We start from the raw sequence: 20600 nt of genomic DNA on the forward strand, positions 1-20600 counted from the left end.
AGGTTCAAACAGGAACTACTTTATTGCCAGAACCCCAGGGAACACTCCAGAATTCCTCCAAAAACCCACGAGAACAAACGGGAACTCCGCTAGAACTCAAAAGTAGTGGGCACTGGAGGTAGCAGGAGCCGCCTCACTGCCGGTCAGCAGAGGTTTATATATACAACTGAATACACTGGCATTACTTCTCAACCACTCCTTCTGGCAAAATGCCAGGCGCCATCCCTACCTGGTTGTGGCTCTAAACAGAGCACTTGCCTTATGTGTGAGAGGAGGGCACTGGATTCATTCTCCAGCACTCAAAAAGAAAAATACAGCCCAGGCGTGGTGGCTCACACCAGTAATCTCAGCATTCGGGAAGGTCAGACAGAGGATTGCAAGTTCAAAGCCAGCCTCAGCTATGGTGGACCCTGTCTCTAATAAAATACAAAATAGGGCTGGGGATGTGGCTCACTGGTCCAGCGCCTCTGAGTTCAATCCCAGACACAGGACGGAAGGAAGGACGGACGGAAGGAAGGAAGGAAGGAAGGAAGGAAGGAAGGAAGGAAGGCAGGCCAGTACTGTGCCTTTCACCTTCCCCAGAGTTTGGCCTATAGTAGGTTTTCAATCCATCAATCAATGGTCAGTGAATATCGTTCCAGCAGAACAACCCAGCAAGGGACCTCACTTACCATTCAGTCACTGTCTCCCCAAAATCTTTACTCCAGTGATCATAACAGCAGCTGCTATTTATTGAGCACGTACTGTGTGTCAAGCTTTGGAATCTGGTGACTTTTACAGTAAGATTGTGGTTTGTCATTTTACAGAAACAGACTCAGAGATTAACAGGCCAAAGATCACACACTCATGTGTGGCACCCAATGACAGGATTCCAACCACTAAGGGTATTGTCTCAGCACTCCATTAGCCACCCACCCCCAACGCCACCACCACCGTATTTCCTAACCAGATCCTTCTTTCCTTTAACTTCTTCCTTTCAACACCTCCACCAGGAGGTCCAGTTTCTTTCTGGGGCTTCTTTATTTGTATCACTTGTATTTGTTACACTTTAGTTACAGTTGCACTACACACACTCACACACACACACACACACTCACATACAAACACACCGACATATGCCCTGCGGCCTCGACAGAAGCGATGGCGAGGAAAAAAGCTGAACGAGTAGGGGCATTAGACGTTAGATCTGTGCTCCGGAAGCAAGGCGTCTGGACCACCAAATCCGGTACTTCAGACCCTAGATGCGAGTCCTACTCTCGGCCCCGGCGCAGTTCCACATGAGGCCACCAGATGGTGCCTGCCCGTCTTGAGCGGAGCTTGTAGTTAAGCTATGTAGCCGCCAGGTGGTGCCCGAGGCCACGCTCCGAGGACAAGGCAGGGACAAGGTGGAGCCCAGTCGGCCCCCGCGTCAGAGTCTGGCCTTGGTGGCTCCAGCGCACGTGATCTGCCGCTGTCTCCCACCCGCGCCATGACCCAGCCTGTACCCCGGCTCTCTTTGCCCGCCACGCTGGCCCTGGGCTCGGCCGCGCTGGGCGCCGCTTTCGCTACTGGCCTCTTCCTGGGTGAGCTGGGTCGGGCTGCTGCAGCCCCTGCAGAGCCCAGCGGGCGGGCGGGCGAGCGGACCGACGCACCCGGAGCAAAAGCGAGGAGCAAAGCCCGCGATTCCGCGCAGAAGGCCGCGGCTCAGGTTGCCCACTGGTGACCCAGAGCCCCAAGCCCTGATCCTCCCTCTCTCTGGCAGGGAGACGGTGGCCCTCGTGGCGATTCCGGCGACAGCGGCACCTGCTTCCCCCAGAAGACAGTCCCCTGTGGCAGTATCTGCTGAGCCGCTCAATACGGGAGCACCCAGCACTACGGAGCCTTCGGCTGGTCAGTAGTGACGGGAAGGAGAAAGGGCATCCATCCCGGGCTTGGTGGGTCCCACGTGGCTCTGTGACCTTGGGCTGGGCGGTGGCTCTCTCTGGGCTTCCGGGTACACTCCACCCCTTCCCTCTGGCCCACGCCCACTGCTGCGCCCGCGGCCCCGGGAACTGAGGGCAGGTGACTGGCAGGCATGGTGTCACTCTTTCCCCAAACACAGCTGACTCTGGAGCAGCCGCATGGAGATTACATGATGACCTGTGAACAGGCGCAGCTTCTGGCCAACCTGGCACGACTCATCAAGGCCAAGAAGGCGCTGGACCTGGGTAGGGGTGCCAGGCCCAGATCACTGGGGGCCGACGTCACTGGGCTGTCCCCCACCCTGGGCTGAGCTTGTTCATGTCCACATCCCCAGGCACTTTCACTGGCTACTCTGCCCTGGCACTGGCCCTGGCGCTGCCCCCCGCCGGGCGTGTAGTGACCTGCGAGGTGGACGCAGGGCCCCCGGAGCTGGGGCGGCCCCTGTGGAGGAAGGTGAGTGTCCCATACACCTGAAGCCCGTCAGTTCCGGGCGAGGGAGCATGCTGGCTCTGACCTCACCTCTTCCGCAGGCTGAGATGGATCACAAAATCGACCTTCGGCTGAAGCCAGCCCTGGAGACCTTGGGTGAGTCTCGGAGCAGGAAAAGGCCTTTCCATTTAGGAAATGGAGCCACCGAGTGAAAGCTAGTGGCCAGGCCTGCCCAGCGGGCTGAGGGCACTGACATCCCCTCCCTTCGCCAGGCCTCATGGTATTTTGCCACATGCGGTTAACAGGGTCGGTGTCCCTGCGTGGCTGGGCCCAGCCTATCACAACACCTGGCCTGGTTTGGGCAGGGACTTCCGGCCACCTGGACCTGAGACTCAGGTGCCATCTGCCCCTCTTTTCCTGCTAGACGAGCTCCTGGCGGCAGGAGAGGCCAGCACCTTCGACGTGGCCGTGGTGGACGCGGACAAAGAGAACTGCACAGCCTACTATGAGCGATGTCTGCAGCTGCTGCGCCCCGGAGGCATGCTCGCCATCCCTAGAGTAAGGGCTAGACCCGGGTGAAAAGCAAATCCCCTCTCTAGGCTGCCACTTCCCATGGCTCCTGCCTGTGCCTAAAACACCTTCAAAGTACACTGCAGGTTCCTCCCCTCTCCCCTCAGCCGGGTCCATAGGCACTCCCCTACAGGAGTTCTGAGTCTCCAGCTCCTGCCTGCTGCTCAGCACCTCTCTGAGGTCCCGCCTCCACGGCCTGGTTGGCTCCGCCCCTCCACAGGTACTTTGGAACGGAGAGGTGCTCCAGCCTCAACAAGGGGACACCGCTGCTGAGAGTGTTCGAAACCTAAATGAGCGCATCCGGCGGGATGCCAGGGTTTACATCAGCCTCCTGCCCTTAGGCGACGGCCTCACCTTGGCCTTCAAGATCTAAGCCTGGCCTTTAGCCTGTGAGCTCAGAGAGGGAACCTGGAACCAGACTTCAGTTTTAAATCCTGTAATAAAATGGGGCTGGGAATTAAGTCCTCCTGAGTTTCCTCCCTATCTGGCACTGAATGGGGGTGGGGAAGAGTTTCAGCACAAGTAGCCTCTTCAGTGAAAGGGGTCCTTGATGTCTTCAGCCCTTCACTTCTTGCAGTACAGTTTTAATTGGCTACATGTAGTGGCCAGAGGTCCCAATAACTTAAGCTTGCCTCCCCCTAACAGGATCTGAGGGCTAGATTCAAAGTGCATCCCCTCTTGGTCCCATTTCTATGTCTCCATTAGGGACAGGTGAAATTCCTGGCACAGTGCAGCTGGGACTGGTGGGGAGACCTCATCTGGGATCTGTCAGTGTGAAAGGACTTGCAGGGGACCAGCACTGCCACAGGTATTTCTATAAGTTATGCTAGTTCTGTCAGCCATTTGTCCACTTTTTCAGAGAAATATCAGCTCCCCTGCCTTACCTCTGAGAACCTCCAGTTTGGCTTGAATATATACCCTTATGTTCCCCTTACGTCCTGAAGATGAGGGGACTGCTATCCAAGATGTGAAGCAACAAGCCTGACGGTAGCAGACCTTCAGTATGACAATTTTAAACACATTTCCTAGACAAAGAGAACTTTAGGTTTTCCAAAGAGAACTGCTGGTTTAAAAGAGAGGAAAAGGCAGTTAGGCTTTAGGGACCTTCAAGCCAGATTCTTTGCTTCATTCAAATATCCCCAACCCACAGGAAGATCTTGTCTCTAAGACACAAATGAAAGTCTGGTTCTTTCCAATAACTTCAAGGCCTCAGGCAAAAGGGCACTTACAATAGGCTTTTTGCTGCCACCTGTTAAGACCTGGTGGTGGAATTGCACCTGAAGACTACTAGAAGAAGTTATAGGAGCTGCATGAACCTGCAGATTTTCATAATCTTGATGCTCCAAGGATTTACCTGGCATTCTCCACAATCCTCAGGGTCCTAGATATTACAACTACTCTATTCTCTCTAACTCATAAAAGCTTACTAGGATGCACACAGGTGATCGAGTAACTCAAACCTGTGTGCACTACAGTCCAGATTACTGAACCAGATGAACTTCAACTGCAGCAGAAAGTACAATGATTAGCTGAGGAGCAAAAGGTCATTTAGAAAACCAGATTTCCTCCCTGCAGGTCTAGCTTGCACCCCAAGTACAAGAGTTGTTTTCATACCTAGCATGTAGGGACATCTTTTCATTTTCTTATCTAGCAATAGGTCTAACTCAAATTGCAACCTCCAACCTGCTTCCATGCCCATAGGAGGCAGCATGTGTCTGGGGAGACAGCCTTTTGGAGAATCCATCCCTATTTACATGGGCCACTCCGGTGAATTCCTTAGGAAAAACAAGTGCAACCTATTTTATCAGCTTTTTCACTGTTGTGACCAAAAGACCTGACAAGAACAATTAGAAGAGAAAAAGTTTATTTGGGGGTTCACAGTTTCAGAGGTCTTAAGTCACAGATGGCTAACTCCATTCTTTGGGGTCTAAAGTGAGACAAAACATCATGGCCGAAGTGTGTAGGAAAGGAAAACATCTAGGAACATCACACTAGGAAGCAGAGAAAGCACCCCTCACCACAAAAAAATATAAGCCCCAAAGGTATGCCCCACCTTCTCCAGCTATACCCTACTGGCTATCAAGTTACTAGTCGATGCCTAGCATGGGATTCACTGAATTGGTTAAACCTTTCATAACCCAATCATTTCACCTCTAAACTTTCCTGCATTGTCTCACTTACGAGCTTTTGGGGGACACCTCATATCTAAACCATAACAGACCAAAAAAGGCCTCTTGTCCCTCTTAGTCTCTGTATGAAGAGCTTGCTTGAATTCTATTCTCATCAGATTCTGTCCAACCTGGAAGTTTTTAGCACGTCATCATTTCTTCAATGATGAGTCCCAAAGTACTCCATTGTCTTAATCTGTTCTCTCAAGCTGCAAACTGAGCTTTAGGTTTTATACTTCAGATGTGTTCAACAAATTTCCCCTTCTCTTTGGCTTTATCCTTCAAACTAGCTCCTCCTATCACAAAACTTGTTCTTTAGACTTTTCCAACCAGAATCACCCATTAACATCAATCATTCATGCCCACATGAAGGCCAAGAGGATTGCCGTTGATCTCACAGGTTAACCCAGCTTTCCAGTCAATGTCGGCCTGGGTGGAAAAGAGTGATGTGATGACTTTCCACTAGGACCCATATTTCCTTTCTCAGACCCTATGGTTATCAATGCTGTCTACACTTTACCTTCCCTCCCAACCCACTGATTTAAGGGTACAGCACTGGTCACCAGATAACCAGTTTCACTAGAAACCAACTAACAAGTAACTGTTTGAAGATTTTAAATACAATTCTTGTTTAGATCATCCTTGATCACCTTCTTGTGGGGGAAAAAGCCTGCAGGTCACAACGGAAATATACTGAGGTCAAATCTTCTGATTCCCAGGGGTTTCTTTCAGGTGAATTAAGCTTCCAATTCTGGGACAAGCCCAAACAATAGCTCACAGGGGCACTGGTGTGCATATATAATCTTCCAGCCCGATCCCTACATTGTCCTATCCTCGTCACTTTCTCCCACCATTCCTGAGATTAACAATGAATCAGTGTAATTCTGTACAAACTTAGAAACTGAAGAGTATAACTGTGTATATCCTCTTATTTTATTGTAGTCTCAAAAATCTCTTGGAATTCTAGAGATACAGGACTTGTGGCACAGAGTTAAGAGCAAAATGCTCACCAGAAAAATAAAGAATCAGCTAAACATCAGGGAGATTTGACCCTAGCTGGCAAATTTTTAACTGCAAATACTTAGAGCCATTAATTATGTATACTTGTTTTATTCATAATTTGTAATGTTCTGGGATACCAAAAGTAATTCTAATGATGGTTGAATTTAACAAAAAAATCTTTACCCTCATCTTAAAACATCCACTGATCCATCTTATTCTATGGCAATATTCAATGTTAAAGGGAACATAAAAACAAACATGCACACAATTGCACAGTTTTCATAAAGGTCTATTTCATTATTGGTGGGTAGCGCATTTAACAGTTAAATACATTTAAATAATGTATAGGTGACTGCATGACTGCAGCATTGGTAACTAGATAACCAATTCAACTAAAAACCAGCTAACAAGTAACTGTCTAAATATTTAAAATACAGCTCTTGTTCAGATCATCCTTGTTTTGATCACCTTCTTGGGGGGAAAAATGCCTGCTGGTCACAATGGAAATATATTAAGGCCAAATCTGATATCCATTCCCAGAGGTTTCTTTTAGCTGGATTAAGCCTCCAATTCCAGGGCAAGCCCAAGTTTATGGCCTCCAGCATTAATGCTCTTCCCATCTACCAGAGCCGACAGTGTAAGCTTCACACCTGTAAACAAAGCAAACCACTATGAGGGGCCTGCAACAGTTCACTTTAATAACCACACAAAGCCTGGCTGTAACTTCCTCATCCTGCAGTTGAACTACTAGTACCAGCCATCAGAGGGCGCCTGGAAGTATCCAGGTACTGTGAGAGCTGGGTTAGGTTACTATAATGCATCTTACCTTCTAGAGATAAGGTTAGCAAATTACAGACCATCAGTTCAAAAGTGTTCTAAAAAATACAATAATGCTCATACTATCTGGACCAAAATATACTGGGGAGACCGAATCATAATTGGACCCTAGAAAGGAAAAACAATAGAGACTTTTGGGGACAAGTGGGGAACCTGAACATCGTTTACATCCTAGGTAAATTATAATCTTAGATATGATGATAGTATTATAGTTATGAAGAAAAATATCTTACTCTTAGGCTATACATGTTAGGGTTGTGAATCTACATGTCTGCAAAACACTATTTAAAAGCATGTGCCAGGGCTGGGGATGTGGCTCAAGCGGTAGCACACTCGCCTGGCATGCGTGCAGCCCAGGTTTGATCCTCAGCCCCACATACAAAGATGTTGTTGTCTGCCGAAAACTAAAAAATAAATATTAAAATTCTCTCTCTCTTCTCTCTCTTTAAAAAAAAAAAAAAGCATGTGCCAAAAAAGGCGGGGGGGATTACATGTACCATGAAAGTGATATATGACAGTAACTAGTGAATGCAAAGAAAAGATAGATGGGCATTTATTGTATCATTCTTCTGACTTTTTTTTAAACTAGTCAAAATAAATTTGGGGAGAAAAATCCTTATTGGGAGGGGGATAAAAGCTTTAGATCCTTGATAGTGAAATTTTCTAGGACTAGGGGAATCTGAGGAGCAGGCTGAAAATATAGAACTCCCCATCTCAGACTCTGCATTTAAAGAAGCCTTCCCAGGTCAATTAAGTGCATGCTCAAGTTGGAGAAGTCCTCCTATAAAAGACAGCAAGGTACAAAATCCTACGTAAAAGAGTCTACAGAGACAGAGCCAAAACAATGATTGAACTTTGACAAAATAAAAATAAATGTAAGACATCTCAGATACATGATAAAACTGAACAGGGAATGGATATTAAATAATAAGGAGTCACTGCTATCTTAAATGTGACAAAAGTATTGTGGTTTAAAGCAGGAGAATGTTATTCTAAGGAGCAAAAGAAAGGAATAATCAATCTTCTATAGGCTTTAAAGATCTGCAAATTAGAAATGAAAATTAACTTTTAAAATACTATCAGGCTCAGGGCTGACACTGTGGCTCAGTGGTAGAGTGATTGCCTAGCATGTGTGAGGCACTAAGTTAGATTCTCAGCACCACATACAAATAAATGAATAAAATAAAGGTCCACACATCTAAAAAAATATATTTAAAAAAAAATACTATCAAGCTGAGTGTGGTGGCACACAGCTGTAATTTCAGCAACACAGGAGATGAAGGCAAAGAGTCATGAGGTTTAAGGTCAGTTTTAGCAATTTAGTAAGTCCCTCAGTAACTTAACAAGACTTTTTTCAGAAAAAAAGGTAAGTGGGGAGGATGGGGAGGTGCTGAGGATGTAGCTCAGTGGTAGAGCACCTGACATGTAGGTTCAACCCCCTATACCAAAAATAACTATAAAAAAATAAAATATTGATGAAACAATCCTACTTTATCAACAATACTTACCAGGCCTCAGAGTCTGAGTGTAGCCCACTCCAATTAAACTAGAGTTGTTGACCTTTGCCTAAAATAAAATTCAAAAATAACTATAAGAAAAAACTTTACATGCAAAGACAAAGCTCCTGTATGTTTCCCTATCATGTAGGTATGAAGAGTTCAACTTGTTAATTCATGTGAGAAAATTTAACATTGTGTACTAAGCCAAATAAAACCCAGATCCACTTAATTCTTGTGCATTCAACAAATTGTGAGTTGGGCCCAACATCTTGACATCTAATAGGATGTGTCCACAGACCACGAATTGTCCATACAATATTCTCTCACATAAACCATGTGGCCAATGAAGCCCACCAGGCTCACTAGAGGTGACACATACCAGTTCTGACATGTAGGGTATAAAGTTTAATTCTGTGACTTACACACACACATCACTACTTTCAGGACTCTTCCTAAAACCTTCAAATAGAAATCCTTCCTCTACTGAATCAGACCAAATAATAGCCTATTACTTCACATTCTCACACTTCTCTTTAAACCACTGGGTTCTAGCTGTGTTAACTCGTCTTGTGCCTGAGAGGAGGTTCCAAAAGACATCTTTTATCAATTCAGGGCCCTGCCTTCCTTGTAGAATCTTAACATTCTAGGATTTAGTCACAGACTTTCAAGGACTGGCAGGAACGCTGGAGAGCAAGATAAGGTAAAGAGAAGCTCCTTCCAGCTCTATTCTCTATTTCCATTAACAGTATCAAGCCATACCCAGAGGCCTATGGCTAAAATGGAAGCACCCTGCCTTGATCTCCAGGTCCTAAGCTGGACCTAACCAGGTAACTGTGCTCTTCAGTATACTGAATATGGTATTATAAAGGTGATTAAACAACCTGTGAGCAAAACAGATTTGGAATAATTTGCTGACTATATGCTTACAATGTGCAACATTGAAACAACACACAATCCCAGAATGAAATGATTTAAGTATACAAGTAAAAGCCACCACATAGCACTTATAATCACAACACTATAATCAAGTCTTCAAGAGCCACTACTGACCACGTGAGTTGTTTGTCTAAGGAAGACATACCCTCACTAATGACTTGCTTTTACCCACAGTCTCAGACTGTTGATATAAGTTCCTATTATTTAAAAGTAGGAATCAACCATCCAACTATGACAAGAGGGTTAAGCAATTCTTTCTAGGTGCTTCTGGACTAGAGTGACAGCGGCTCTACTTAAGTATAAAATGCTAGATGTTTCCAAACTAATTCCTAGCAGTCACTCAATGACACACAGGTCTCAGCTTTCTTCCCATTTTATACCATGAACCACTAGGAGCTTCTGTTGGCTGGCATTCAATCTATGACAGTGCCACAGTCACACAATTGAAGAGAACAGTAATGCAACTCTCAGAGAATAGTGCACTATGAAGTTTTTATTGCTACGGGGCAAATAGAAACAGTGAAGGGGGAAGAAAAGGGGGCAATCATGAACTGCAATTGATTTCCATGCAGGTCTGAGTTTGTCATAAGCCCAACTACTATGTATAACCATAAACAACTTTAAAAAAGAAGGAAGGTAGGAAGAAAGGCATGGAGGGAGGAAGGGAGGGGAAAGAAAGGGAAAAATATCTGAATCACAGTTTTGCCAATGGGAAAAACATTCTGGGTGCTTCTCATTCTCTCTGATCACAACTGGACTAAGATAAAACAAGAATGGGGCTAAAACTTAACTACCTAAATTATTAAAACATACTGTCCTTAGGAATGAAGAGCACTTTACATAACAGAAATAACTTTCATGGATGGCTTAACTTTCTTTCATTCCCAATACATACAGTACAGGCAGTTCCTGACCTATAAGCAACTTGACACACAGGAACAGCTGCTAACCTGCCTGAAATTAAAGCCAACCCCTCTACACTCTCACAGTGCACTTTCTCCTACCTTAAACCACTGTGGACTGAAGGCATAAACAGCAGAAAAGGACAGGGATAGGGATCAACCATCCTGCTTGGCAAGAGTAAGGAAGTTCTCAAGATGCAGGACTTTTAGGGAAAGGTCTTAGGCAAAGCAAGATATGCTGCACACACTAGAGAGGACTGAAATTAAAAGTCATGTGGGTCCAAGTCCTGGCTCCTCTCCCTTTTCCACTCCACTCCCCCACAACAATAGCTTTATGTCCTTTCCCCTGTCAAGCTTTGGTTTCTTAACCTGCAAAACAGTAGTATGTGTACCAATGACCTTTCAGATCTAATCTGAAGATACTTCATAAACCATAAAAAGATAAAGTTGAAGAAATAATGCTATTATTCCAGCTAGGCACAGGGTTGCACTCCTGTAATTTCAGCAACTCGGGAAGCTAAAACAGGAGGATTGCAAGTTTGAGACTAGTCTCAGTAACTTAGTGAACCCTTGTCTTAAAATATAAAAGGGTTGGAGTATATCTTTGTGAAGAGCACCCCTAAGTTCAATTCCTAATACTGCCAAAACCAAAAAGTACTATTATTACCCAACACAAATAAGAACTACTCATGGCCCAAAATACTGGTTACCATTAGGCTTAGACAAGCCTGGGGCTCAGGGTTATTATTAAAATGAATTCAGCAGCTTTTGAGGTTAAACAAACTTGTGTGGCTTGGTTTGGAAATCAAACCTCCTAACACTGTCACCATAGAAAGATCAGCATTCCAAATTCTAATCCTAATCAATATGTAAACTGGGGATTGTTTGCATTGTAATTCAAATTTTCAACACAATTCAATATACTCAAAGACTGATTCCTACAACCCAAAACCCCATTAAGACCACAGAAGTACTCACAGAAATGGAAGCAGTGGGATCCAACTGATATTTAGCTGCAATGCCAAAACGAGTGCTGTTGGTACCTGATGTCCAAGCAAGGTTTACTGAAGTGTCAAGATCTTCACATACTTTCTGATAGATGGATCCTCCAAACTCTGTCCCATCATTGCTATAAGATATCTTAAATTAGTAAATCTGTAATAACAGACAATGTAATCATTTCTAAGGCACAGGCTGATATTGTAGGACTACATTTAAACAAAAACCATTACTAGAATTAGTGATACAGCTCAGTGGTGGAGCAATTGCCTAGCAAGTACAAGGTCCCAGAACCGCAAATAGATAGATAGATAGATAGAAAGAAAAGTAAATAGATAGATAGAAAAATAAATAGAAAGTCTTTTCCTAACCCATATCTCCAGTTCAGCGATGGGTACAATAAATCATGGTTCATTTACCCAGTGGAATTATCACACCATCCTGATCATGCTTTCAAATGCATAGTTATGGGAAAACTATCTAAATGTACTAAATAAGGGGAACAGCCTTATGAATATATTTTATTTATTTATATATATAAACATATAAAAAGGCGAAATACCAAAACATTAATAAACATTTTATATCTAGCTTGTAACATTATGGAAAAATTTTCTTCTTTATGCTTTTGTTGTTTACCAATAAACTGTTTCTATAATGGAAAAAAAGTTAAGTTCTTCCCATATATCTGTCCATAGATATATCTTTCCACATATCTATCCATACATTTTAGGCAATCTTAACAAATCAATACTCTCCACATCATTTGTGATTCTATCAAATGAATGCATTGCAACAGTCTACCAATGTCTGATGATTCTTGTCAAAATATAAACACATCACTCCACTGTGGTGGCTCACGTCTATAATCCCAGAACTTGGGAGGCTGAGGCAGAAAGATCACAAATTCAAGGTCAGCCTCAGCAATTTAGCAATAACCTATCCCCCAAAAAAAAATTTTTAAGAGAGTTGGGGGTGGGGGAGGATATAGCAAAGCACCCCTGGGTTTAATCCCCAGTACCAAAAAAATATTGATATATAGATGGATAGCACATCAAACTTCTTGTGAAATGAACATTTATTCTCTCAATATCCAAGGCACATTTTTTACTCTGTGCTTCTGGCAGTCACCCTAGAAATAGACAGGACAATTTTGTTAAGAAAAACCCTTGCCAGGCACAGTGGCACATACCTGTAATCCCAGTGGCCTGGTAAGCTGAGGCAGGTTTTTGAGTTAAAAGCCAGCCTCATCAACTTAGTGAGGCCCTAAGTAATTCAGTGAGACCTTGTCTCTAAATAAAATACAAAAAAAGGCTGGGGATGTGGCTCAGTACAAAAAAAAAGAAAAAAGAAAAAAGAAAATAAAAGAAACATCTTTAGGTTGAAACTAGATTAATAAAGATGACTAGAAATGACATCAAATACCATCCTGTGAGGATCTAAATCATAATATCCTACAAAAGAAGTACTTACACATTAGTGTGTAGCTGAAAGTCCCCAGTCCTATAGCCCACTGCAAAGTTATTCCTTGTCAGCTTTGATTTGGCACTGTCAAAGGTCATCTGGTACCCAGCAAGCCAGCCCTCATAACCAAAGACAGCTGAACCATGGACTGCAGGTCCAGCAAAATCAAAGTCAACATCACAACCAAGGTTTATACACTCCCTCTTGTAAGAGGACTTGATTTTACCACTTTTCTTTCTGGAAAAGAGGGAAAAACTGACTTAAAACTGATGCCGATAACAAAAATTTACACACAACTTCTGCGGAGAGAGCACAAAATAGAGTTAAAATGCAGTGTGACTGGGAAGGAAGTAACAATACAATCGCGGGGTTAAAAACAGTTCAATGAACTAAATACAAGGGCACATGGAGTAGCCGGACTCCCACCAAAGAAGACTGCTTTGCAGAACTGACAATCATGAAAGCCTCTTAGAAACAAGTGAATTACCCAAGTTCATGCCACAATGAAGAGGCAAATGTTTGAAAGTAAGCCAATGATAACAACCACAATATTCCAAAAACAGAAACAGAGGTTAGCCATTGCCAGACAGTTTAGCTAAATGTCAACAAATGCACAACTTTCCTAAACTGACAAGAATAATACTTTTTAAATTTAATGCATATAAAAATGTCCATGCTTACCCTGTGTTTGGTGAGAAGGTAGTATCAAATGTCAGCTTTAAACCTTGACATATCTATTTTGGAAGAAACAGAACTTACATTCAGCTTTATTTCTTTTGTTTTTTGTGATACAAAAACAAAAATTAATACTAAAGCACATTTCCAATATGTTACCTGGTCTTCAATTGCGATTTCTGTTCCCAGAGTGTTATCGGTGTTCCATTTTTCTGTGAAAGTCAGACCATACTCACACCATTTATATTTGGTCTCCAAGGTCCCAGTAACTTTACCAGTGTCTGTATTAGATGAACCAGATGTTGAGAATTCCTAATAAGAGAATAAATAACTTTAGGAATCCTTCTCACAAGCCTGGAAGAATTCACTACCAACCTTAGACAACACTTATAACTCTTTACATCATGCTACTCCCTAAGCATCCACTAAAAGTGACAAATTAGCCTTTAAGTAACTGATTGCCACCTTAACCTAATTACAGCTTATATTTGCAACCAATCACAAGTTAACCTGTGGCTAATTGTCATGGGAACAACAAAATGTTCACCTTTTAAGAAAACTTCAGCCACTGCAATTTTGAGATTCAAAAATTGATGGGGGAAAAAATATCTGTTTGGCATTGTCTACAATCTACCTGCTACTGAATAAAACACTGTCAGTAGGGCTCATTACAGATCTCATCACTGAAATCAGAGTTTATAACAACTGAGATTCTATTTATTATGAAATGCTTCCTGAAAATTCTGAAAGGTAAAAGCACTCCACAGCAAAGTCCATGTCATAAACAAGATATTTTTAAAAATTCTTTGATGATCATTCTTTCTGAGATAAGAGTCTTCTCCAGGTTTCATTCCTTGCCAACCACTTTACACATTCTCATTAAAAAGGGGGTGGGGAGCAGTGGTTTACAGATTTACTCTACATCTGGCTTATATTATACATAATACATACTATATTATGTATAATAGATACCAAAGAAATTATCTAACAGGGGTCAATTTGAAGTGCATTTAATCTAGTGTTTGTAGCAAACATAGGTAATTTGCCAATCTCTAAGTGCCCACCAAATGAAAACAACAGGATGATATAAAGGACCTAATCTGAAACTTAAAATCTGCTACAGATGATCGAAGTATCTAATAAAAGAGTCCAGTATAAAAGCAAGCAAATGAAATCTTCCAAGATAAAATATTAAAATGCCCTGTGAGGGTTGGATTCACAGTTTTACCTACTAATAATGGCTCTACACTCTTGTCACTAGAAAACCAAGTTTAAAGAAGACTGATCTGAAATAATAATAAATTGATCAGAAATGGTGACCGCAGCAATTTAAGAAATATCTACAATATCAATGGGGGAATACCAGTCATCCTTCACTTAGAAAACAGAACATTTATGTAACTATTGCTCTGCAGTTAAACAGATCCAAATCCCTAGGTCTTATATACAATCTCCTGAAATTAGATGGTTCCATTAACAGGAATTTCAAATCAAAGCTTGGTACTCAATCTCATACTAAAATGCACTAGCTTATTAGGAAAAAATATTTGATATAAAGTTAGAGGAGTCCTGGTATCCAGTTCTGGATGTTATTAATTAAATAAATAACTCTTGAGAAACAGTTTACTTTTTTGTGTTTTTTTAATTTTTTTTTTTGAGAGAGAGAAATTTTTTTTTAATATTTATTTTTTAGTTTTTGGCGGACACACATCTTTGTTTGTATGTGGTGCTGAGGATCAAACTCCGGCCGCACACATGCCAGGCGAGCGGGCTACCGCTTGAGCCACCTCCCCAGCCCCCAGTTTACTTTTTTGGGTCTGCTTCCTCAAACATAAATAATAAAGTCTACCCCTGGAGGATTAAACTGAACTAATATTGAAGGCTTTACACATTTTTACATACTCTACACAAAAGGAAAACATTATTAAAACAATGTATGTAAAGCATATTCATCTAATAGTTTGAATGGGGAGTGGTTATGAATAGCAATTTTTAATCTGAAGTACAATGATTAATGACTCAAGGCCCCACCCACTGCCATACATCAGTGCAAAGATGAAGCGCCAGCCTATAAACATGCTAAGGAATCCTCAAGACATAATATCAACATCACCTCATGGGAAAAGAACTGAGCCAGATGATACCAATAGTGGAGTTTATACCCTTCACTCCATCCTTACACATTTTTGCTTCTACATTGTGGAATGGCCTGAACACCTCTACTGTTGAAATGAGAAAGCAGGCCTTACTGGAACCGATTCGGGCAAGGTACGTATTACAGCATACACTACCAAGATTGTTAAATTATACACATTAAGTGTAAATAAAATCACACTTTAATTCAGTCCCTATACATCTTTCGTGATCTTAAACCTACTTTCTAACCATATTCACAGTAAGTCCTTTCCAACAAAGATCTTGGTTAATCTGACTACTTGATATGATTCTCTGATTATTCCTTGGTTATAGCTTAGCTCTCTGAATAGAAAATGAGCTTTTAAAACACAAGGACTGAATTTCTACTTTATTAAGCTGGTCTTTTGTGTTTCAACAAATATACAGCAAGTGTTTTTAAAGGGCCTCAATAGTTTATGAATGGGAACACACAGCCACCAAAAACAAAGCAAAACAAAACACCAGGCTGTAGTGTGTACACCAGTAGTAAACAACAAAATCGAAACCACCAAATCACTGCTCTGTAACCTGCTAACTTGACCAAACCAAGTAAGACACCCAATTAAATACCTAGGCTTCCTTGAAGATCAAAGAAACCAAATGAGGGCTGGGGATGTGGCTCAAGTGATAGCGCGCTCGCCTGGCATGCGTGCGGCCCGGGTTTGATCCTCAGCACCACATACAAAGATGTTGTGTCCGGCGATAACTAAAAAATAAATATTAAAAAATCTCTCTCTCTCTCCCTCTCTCACTGTCTCTTTAAAAAAAAAAAAAAAACAAAGAAACCAAATGACAGCTATAACAAACCCCAGAAAATCAACAAGTCTGGGCATTAAAAAAAAAACAAAAAAAACAAAAAAAACAAAAACCACAAGATTATCTTTAATAAATACCACTTATAATATATATATAAATATATATATATATTTATCAAAATGACCTAAATATTCTAACATGTATACATTACATTTACCTCCAAAACAATTTCCAAACAATCATTTTTAGAGTAAGAAAAAAAATTACACAAAATTAAAATTTACCCTTACCCTTTTGCATAAGTTTATTAGGAAGGATCACCATTCAAATACCAAAATATTAATCTTTTAAAAATATTCAAATCAGGGCTGGGGTTATATAGTTCAGTCAGTAGAGTGCTTGCCTCGCATGCACAAAACCCTGGGTTCAATCCCCAGCACCACCAAAAAAAAAAAAAAATCAAATCAGGGCTAGGACTGTAGTTCAGTGACAGAGCACTTGCCTAGTACTAGCAAGGTGCTGGGTTTGATTGCCAGTATCACAATAAAAGAAAAAGATACTCAAATCAGAACTCAATAAGTTCACAAAATACAATACATGTGGAAGTGTTCATGCAGGAATACTAGAATATGATCATATATAAATATATGAATAAATATATATAAATAAATATATATATATATAAATGATCAGTGTACTCAAAAGTCATTGAGTATTTTTATACCCAAAATTCTGATAGGCATTAAGAGAAAAGATTACAAAAACGTCTAACAGGTTTCCTGCCTTCAAGCTTGTATAATCTACCTGAGTAAACAGTCCCATATGACCAGTCTTTCCCCAGTTCCTTGTGCATACATAATCAGATGCCAAAAAACAACATGAAAATCAGAAACCAAAATAAATCAAGTCATATGCAAATTGCTTAAAATAAAATTAATTTCTGCTTCTTCCATAAAACAGGTAGATATCTTTCACTATTTTATGGCTTGAAAAATTACAAAGGTTTGTAAGAACTTATTACATAGCTCACACTCACCACGCCACTGCATGACTTTGTTTTCACATCCAGTTTCACCAACCCAAAGCCTTCAAAAAGCAGAAAGCAAAAGATACCAAATGATTCTTTTGTATAAAAGATGCACACCTTATGTTAACAACACTTTTTTTTTTTAATGGATACAATACCTTTATTTTATTTATCTTTATGTGGTGCTAAGGATGGAACACAGGGCCTCACACCTGCTAGGCAAGCTCTCTACCACTGAGCTATAACCCCAGCCCCATGACAACACTTAAAAAAAAAAAGTTTCAGGGGCTGGGGATGTGGCTCAAGCGATAGCTCGCTCGCCTGGCATGCGTGCAGCCCAGGTTCGATCCTCAGCACCACATACCAACAAAGATGTTGTGTCTGCTGAGAACTAAAAAAAATAAATATTAAAAATTCTCTCTCTCTCCTCTCTCACTCTCTCTTTAAAAAAAAAAAAAAGTTTCACATATGGGGCGGGGGAATAAAAATGTATTAATAGGGGCTGGGGTTGTGGCTCAGTGGTAGAGGCACTGGGTTCAATCCTCAGCACTACATAAAAATAAATGTCTATCAACAACTAAAAAAAATTTTTTTTAATGTATCAATATACAATATTTAAACAAAAATTTAAAAATTACTTCTACATAAACTAACTTGGTAAAGGACAGAACATCTATATGTTGCTTTGCCTGATGTACTGCTTTTATGTGGTCTGCCAATCCCAAAAAAGTTTCAAAACCATTTAAACCTAAATTTGAGATTAGAAAATCAGTTAACATATCACAGAATAGTATATCATTACACAGACATTCAGGACATTTATCTTGAAAGAGTATCTCTAATAATCTAAAGAGAAGGGAGTATGTGGGACAAAATCTTCAAGAAAATTCAAATTCACTTGAAAAAAGCTCAGAACCCTTTGAAAAGTATGTTTCAAAACATAACCACAAAAGTGAAAAAGCAACATATCACAACTCTATAGTCATCAAAGGCCTAAGCTGGGGGGCGGGGAATGAAGCACAAGCTACTTCTTTTTCTTTCTTTTTAAAGGCAGTACTAGACATTGAACTCAGATCCCAGAGCATTGATCTACATCCCTAGTCCCTTTTATCTGATTTTGAAATAGGATCTTGCTAAGCTGCCCATACTGCCTCAAAATGCCATCCTTTTGCCTCAGTCTCCAGAGTAGCTGATATTACAGGCATGTGCCTGGCTCTAACATCTATTTCAACAGAAGTTTAATATAAAACATAACTAATATAATAACTAATGCAGTAAGATATTTACTGCTTGAAAGAAATTATTAATTTAACTTCTCTAAGGAAACTAAGCACACGTTTTCACTTTTGATCTGAAATTAAAGAAAAAAATAGTTCTTACCAAATCCTTTGTTGAAGATATCTCTAGCAGCTTTGCCAAGGTCAGCATAGGATGGAGGAATACACATTGCTGGTAAGAAGAAACATTCCAGTGTTAAATGTTTCTGTTCTCTTACCTCTGACCAAAAAGTAGACTATGACCTGATGCTGATCTTTAAATTCAAGCAGTTCAATTTGTTGAAATTGTTTTGTACCAAGAGTGACTACAATAAAACTATGCTCTGATGATCCATAAAGGAAATAGGATTAACAAAACCCTATTTCTAAAATGTATAACCATGTGGTTATACAAACTTGGTAAAGTCCAACAGAAAAATACATCTTTTATTCTTAAATTTACACTGTTTATAGCCTCATGTCATGAAGCCAACGAATCAAGTGTGTGTACACATACACACACACACACACACACACACACACACACACCTGCGAAAATTCACTGGGATGGGCTGATTTACGTAAATTACATAAAATCAAAACTTAACACTAGGCCCTCTTCCCTTTGGTAACCTCCCTAAGGTCAAAACCAACACTTGGAAGTAGAAATAAAAGCAACTTAACACTCTGGGAACTTAACTATTGGGACTTAGAAAAAATACAGCTACTCCAATATCTACATCAACTAAATATCAAATGGCACTCAAAACATATTAACATGACTCTCAAGTCTTCCGCCAATGCAGTGAAGCTTAAGGGCAAGCAATCCGAGCTCTTATACCAGCTCATTCATTCTACAAGGCACGTCCACGCCCTTAGAAGCACATGTAATGACCTTGCGCTCTTACAAGGCAGATAACTATTTCCTCTGGAAAAGTGACTGATCTAATCTAAGATGGAATACAATAATAAATAACTTTTTGCTTTCGAATTTGCCGAAGGCACGTCCAATAACTGAAGTTGAACGCAGCCAGACTAACGCCCCAGGCCCACTATCCGAGATCCAGCAGCCCAGCCCATTCTCCGCAGAGGAAGTGGTCAGACGACCCAGTGGCTACTGAAAGGGACCGGCTATCCAAATTCTTAGAGAGATGAGGGTAGGACAGAGAACAAGATGCGACTTTCTGATCACAAGTTTCGACTCCGGGACACCCCCGCCCCATCCCACAGAGGTCCCTGCTCCACTTACGCCGCACGCAGCTCTGTCCGTAGGTCGCCATGGTGAGGCCGCGGGAAGAGGTGATCTGCGGAAGGGGCAAGAAGTGCGGTCAGCAGGGGTCAGAGGCGGGTCAAAGAGCTCAAAGGGGGTCTCAGAGAGAGGGACGAGGGGCCGCGGGGCAGCGCGGCCATCTTAGGGAGCCAGGGCCGACCCTAAGTCCGGCTCAGGGCCCTGCTTGGCCGTCTAGGCCTCAAGGCTGGCGTGAGGCGGGAGCGGCGGTACCTGGTGGTCTCCTGAGGGGCGCCGCCGCCGCCGCTCGGCTCGCAGCACAGGCCACTCGGCTCGCTAGGATCAGGCTGCAGCTGCTGCTGCTGGAGGGCGAAGTGAAGGAGACACCGTTCCGCCCGCCGCAACCCAGTCCTCCCCCAGCCAGGACCCCGCCGCTGCCCCGCGGGCTGTCCGCAGCGCCTGTCTCCGCAGCGCCACCCTCTGCCCATTCCAACCTGCTCTGGAGCGGCCACGTGGACCACGGGCACCCCTGCCTCCAAGATGGGCTGCCTCCGTCCGTTGGCAGGGGCCGGGAGAGCGGAAGCTGCCGGGCCTTGGGTCAGGCAGCGACCAGGGCAACCCCAGAGCCCAAGGGGCGGGGAACGGCGGAGGCAGCGCAGAGGGGAACGCGCTGGCGGGGGGGATGGGGCGGAGGCCCCACTCGAGCACGTCACGGGCGGGGCGGGTCGTCGGTGTG

The 20600-nt window shown here is 42.4% G+C and overlaps 2 protein-coding genes across 5 annotated transcripts; one reads left to right on the plus strand and one right to left on the minus strand.

The window, feature by feature from the left end:
- Positions 1-1352: 1352 nt before the first annotated feature.
- On the plus strand, positions 1353-9353 carry Comtd1 (catechol-O-methyltransferase domain containing 1). 4 transcript variants are annotated; one of them, XM_078039813.1, is made up of 8 exons: positions 1353-1562; positions 1742-1869; positions 2081-2186; positions 2276-2394; positions 2472-2526; positions 2795-2928; positions 3646-3748; positions 9193-9353. In XM_078039813.1, the coding sequence occupies exons 1-7, from the start codon at positions 1469-1471 to the stop codon at positions 3715-3717; spliced, it is 708 nt and encodes a 235-aa protein (XP_077895939.1). In that variant the 5' UTR covers positions 1353-1468; the 3' UTR covers positions 3718-3748; positions 9193-9353. The 4 variants fall into 4 exon arrangements, with proteins under 4 accessions (XP_077895939.1, XP_021582378.1, XP_040127692.1 ...); XM_021726703.3 differs by lacking the exon at positions 9193-9353 and having other exon boundaries at positions 3646-7376; XM_040271758.2 differs by lacking the exons at positions 3646-3748; positions 9193-9353 and adding an exon at positions 3048-3225.
- Vdac2 (voltage dependent anion channel 2) lies at positions 6379-20304 on the minus strand. The gene is made up of 10 exons (XM_078039794.1): positions 20138-20304; positions 19886-19940; positions 18761-18829; positions 17390-17439; positions 13582-13734; positions 13429-13481; positions 12757-12984; positions 11263-11413; positions 8456-8513; positions 6379-6760 (listed from the first exon to the last, which is right to left on the minus strand). Exons 2-10 carry the CDS (start codon positions 19914-19916, stop codon positions 6669-6671), a joined length of 885 nt encoding a protein of 294 aa, XP_077895920.1. The 5' UTR covers positions 19917-19940; positions 20138-20304; the 3' UTR covers positions 6379-6668.
- Positions 20305-20600: the final 296 nt, after the last annotated feature.

Source organism: Ictidomys tridecemlineatus, chromosome 1, assembly GCF_052094955.1.
Source record: "Ictidomys tridecemlineatus isolate mIctTri1 chromosome 1, mIctTri1.hap1, whole genome shotgun sequence".
Classification (NCBI taxonomy): domain Eukaryota; kingdom Metazoa; phylum Chordata; class Mammalia; order Rodentia; family Sciuridae; genus Ictidomys; species Ictidomys tridecemlineatus.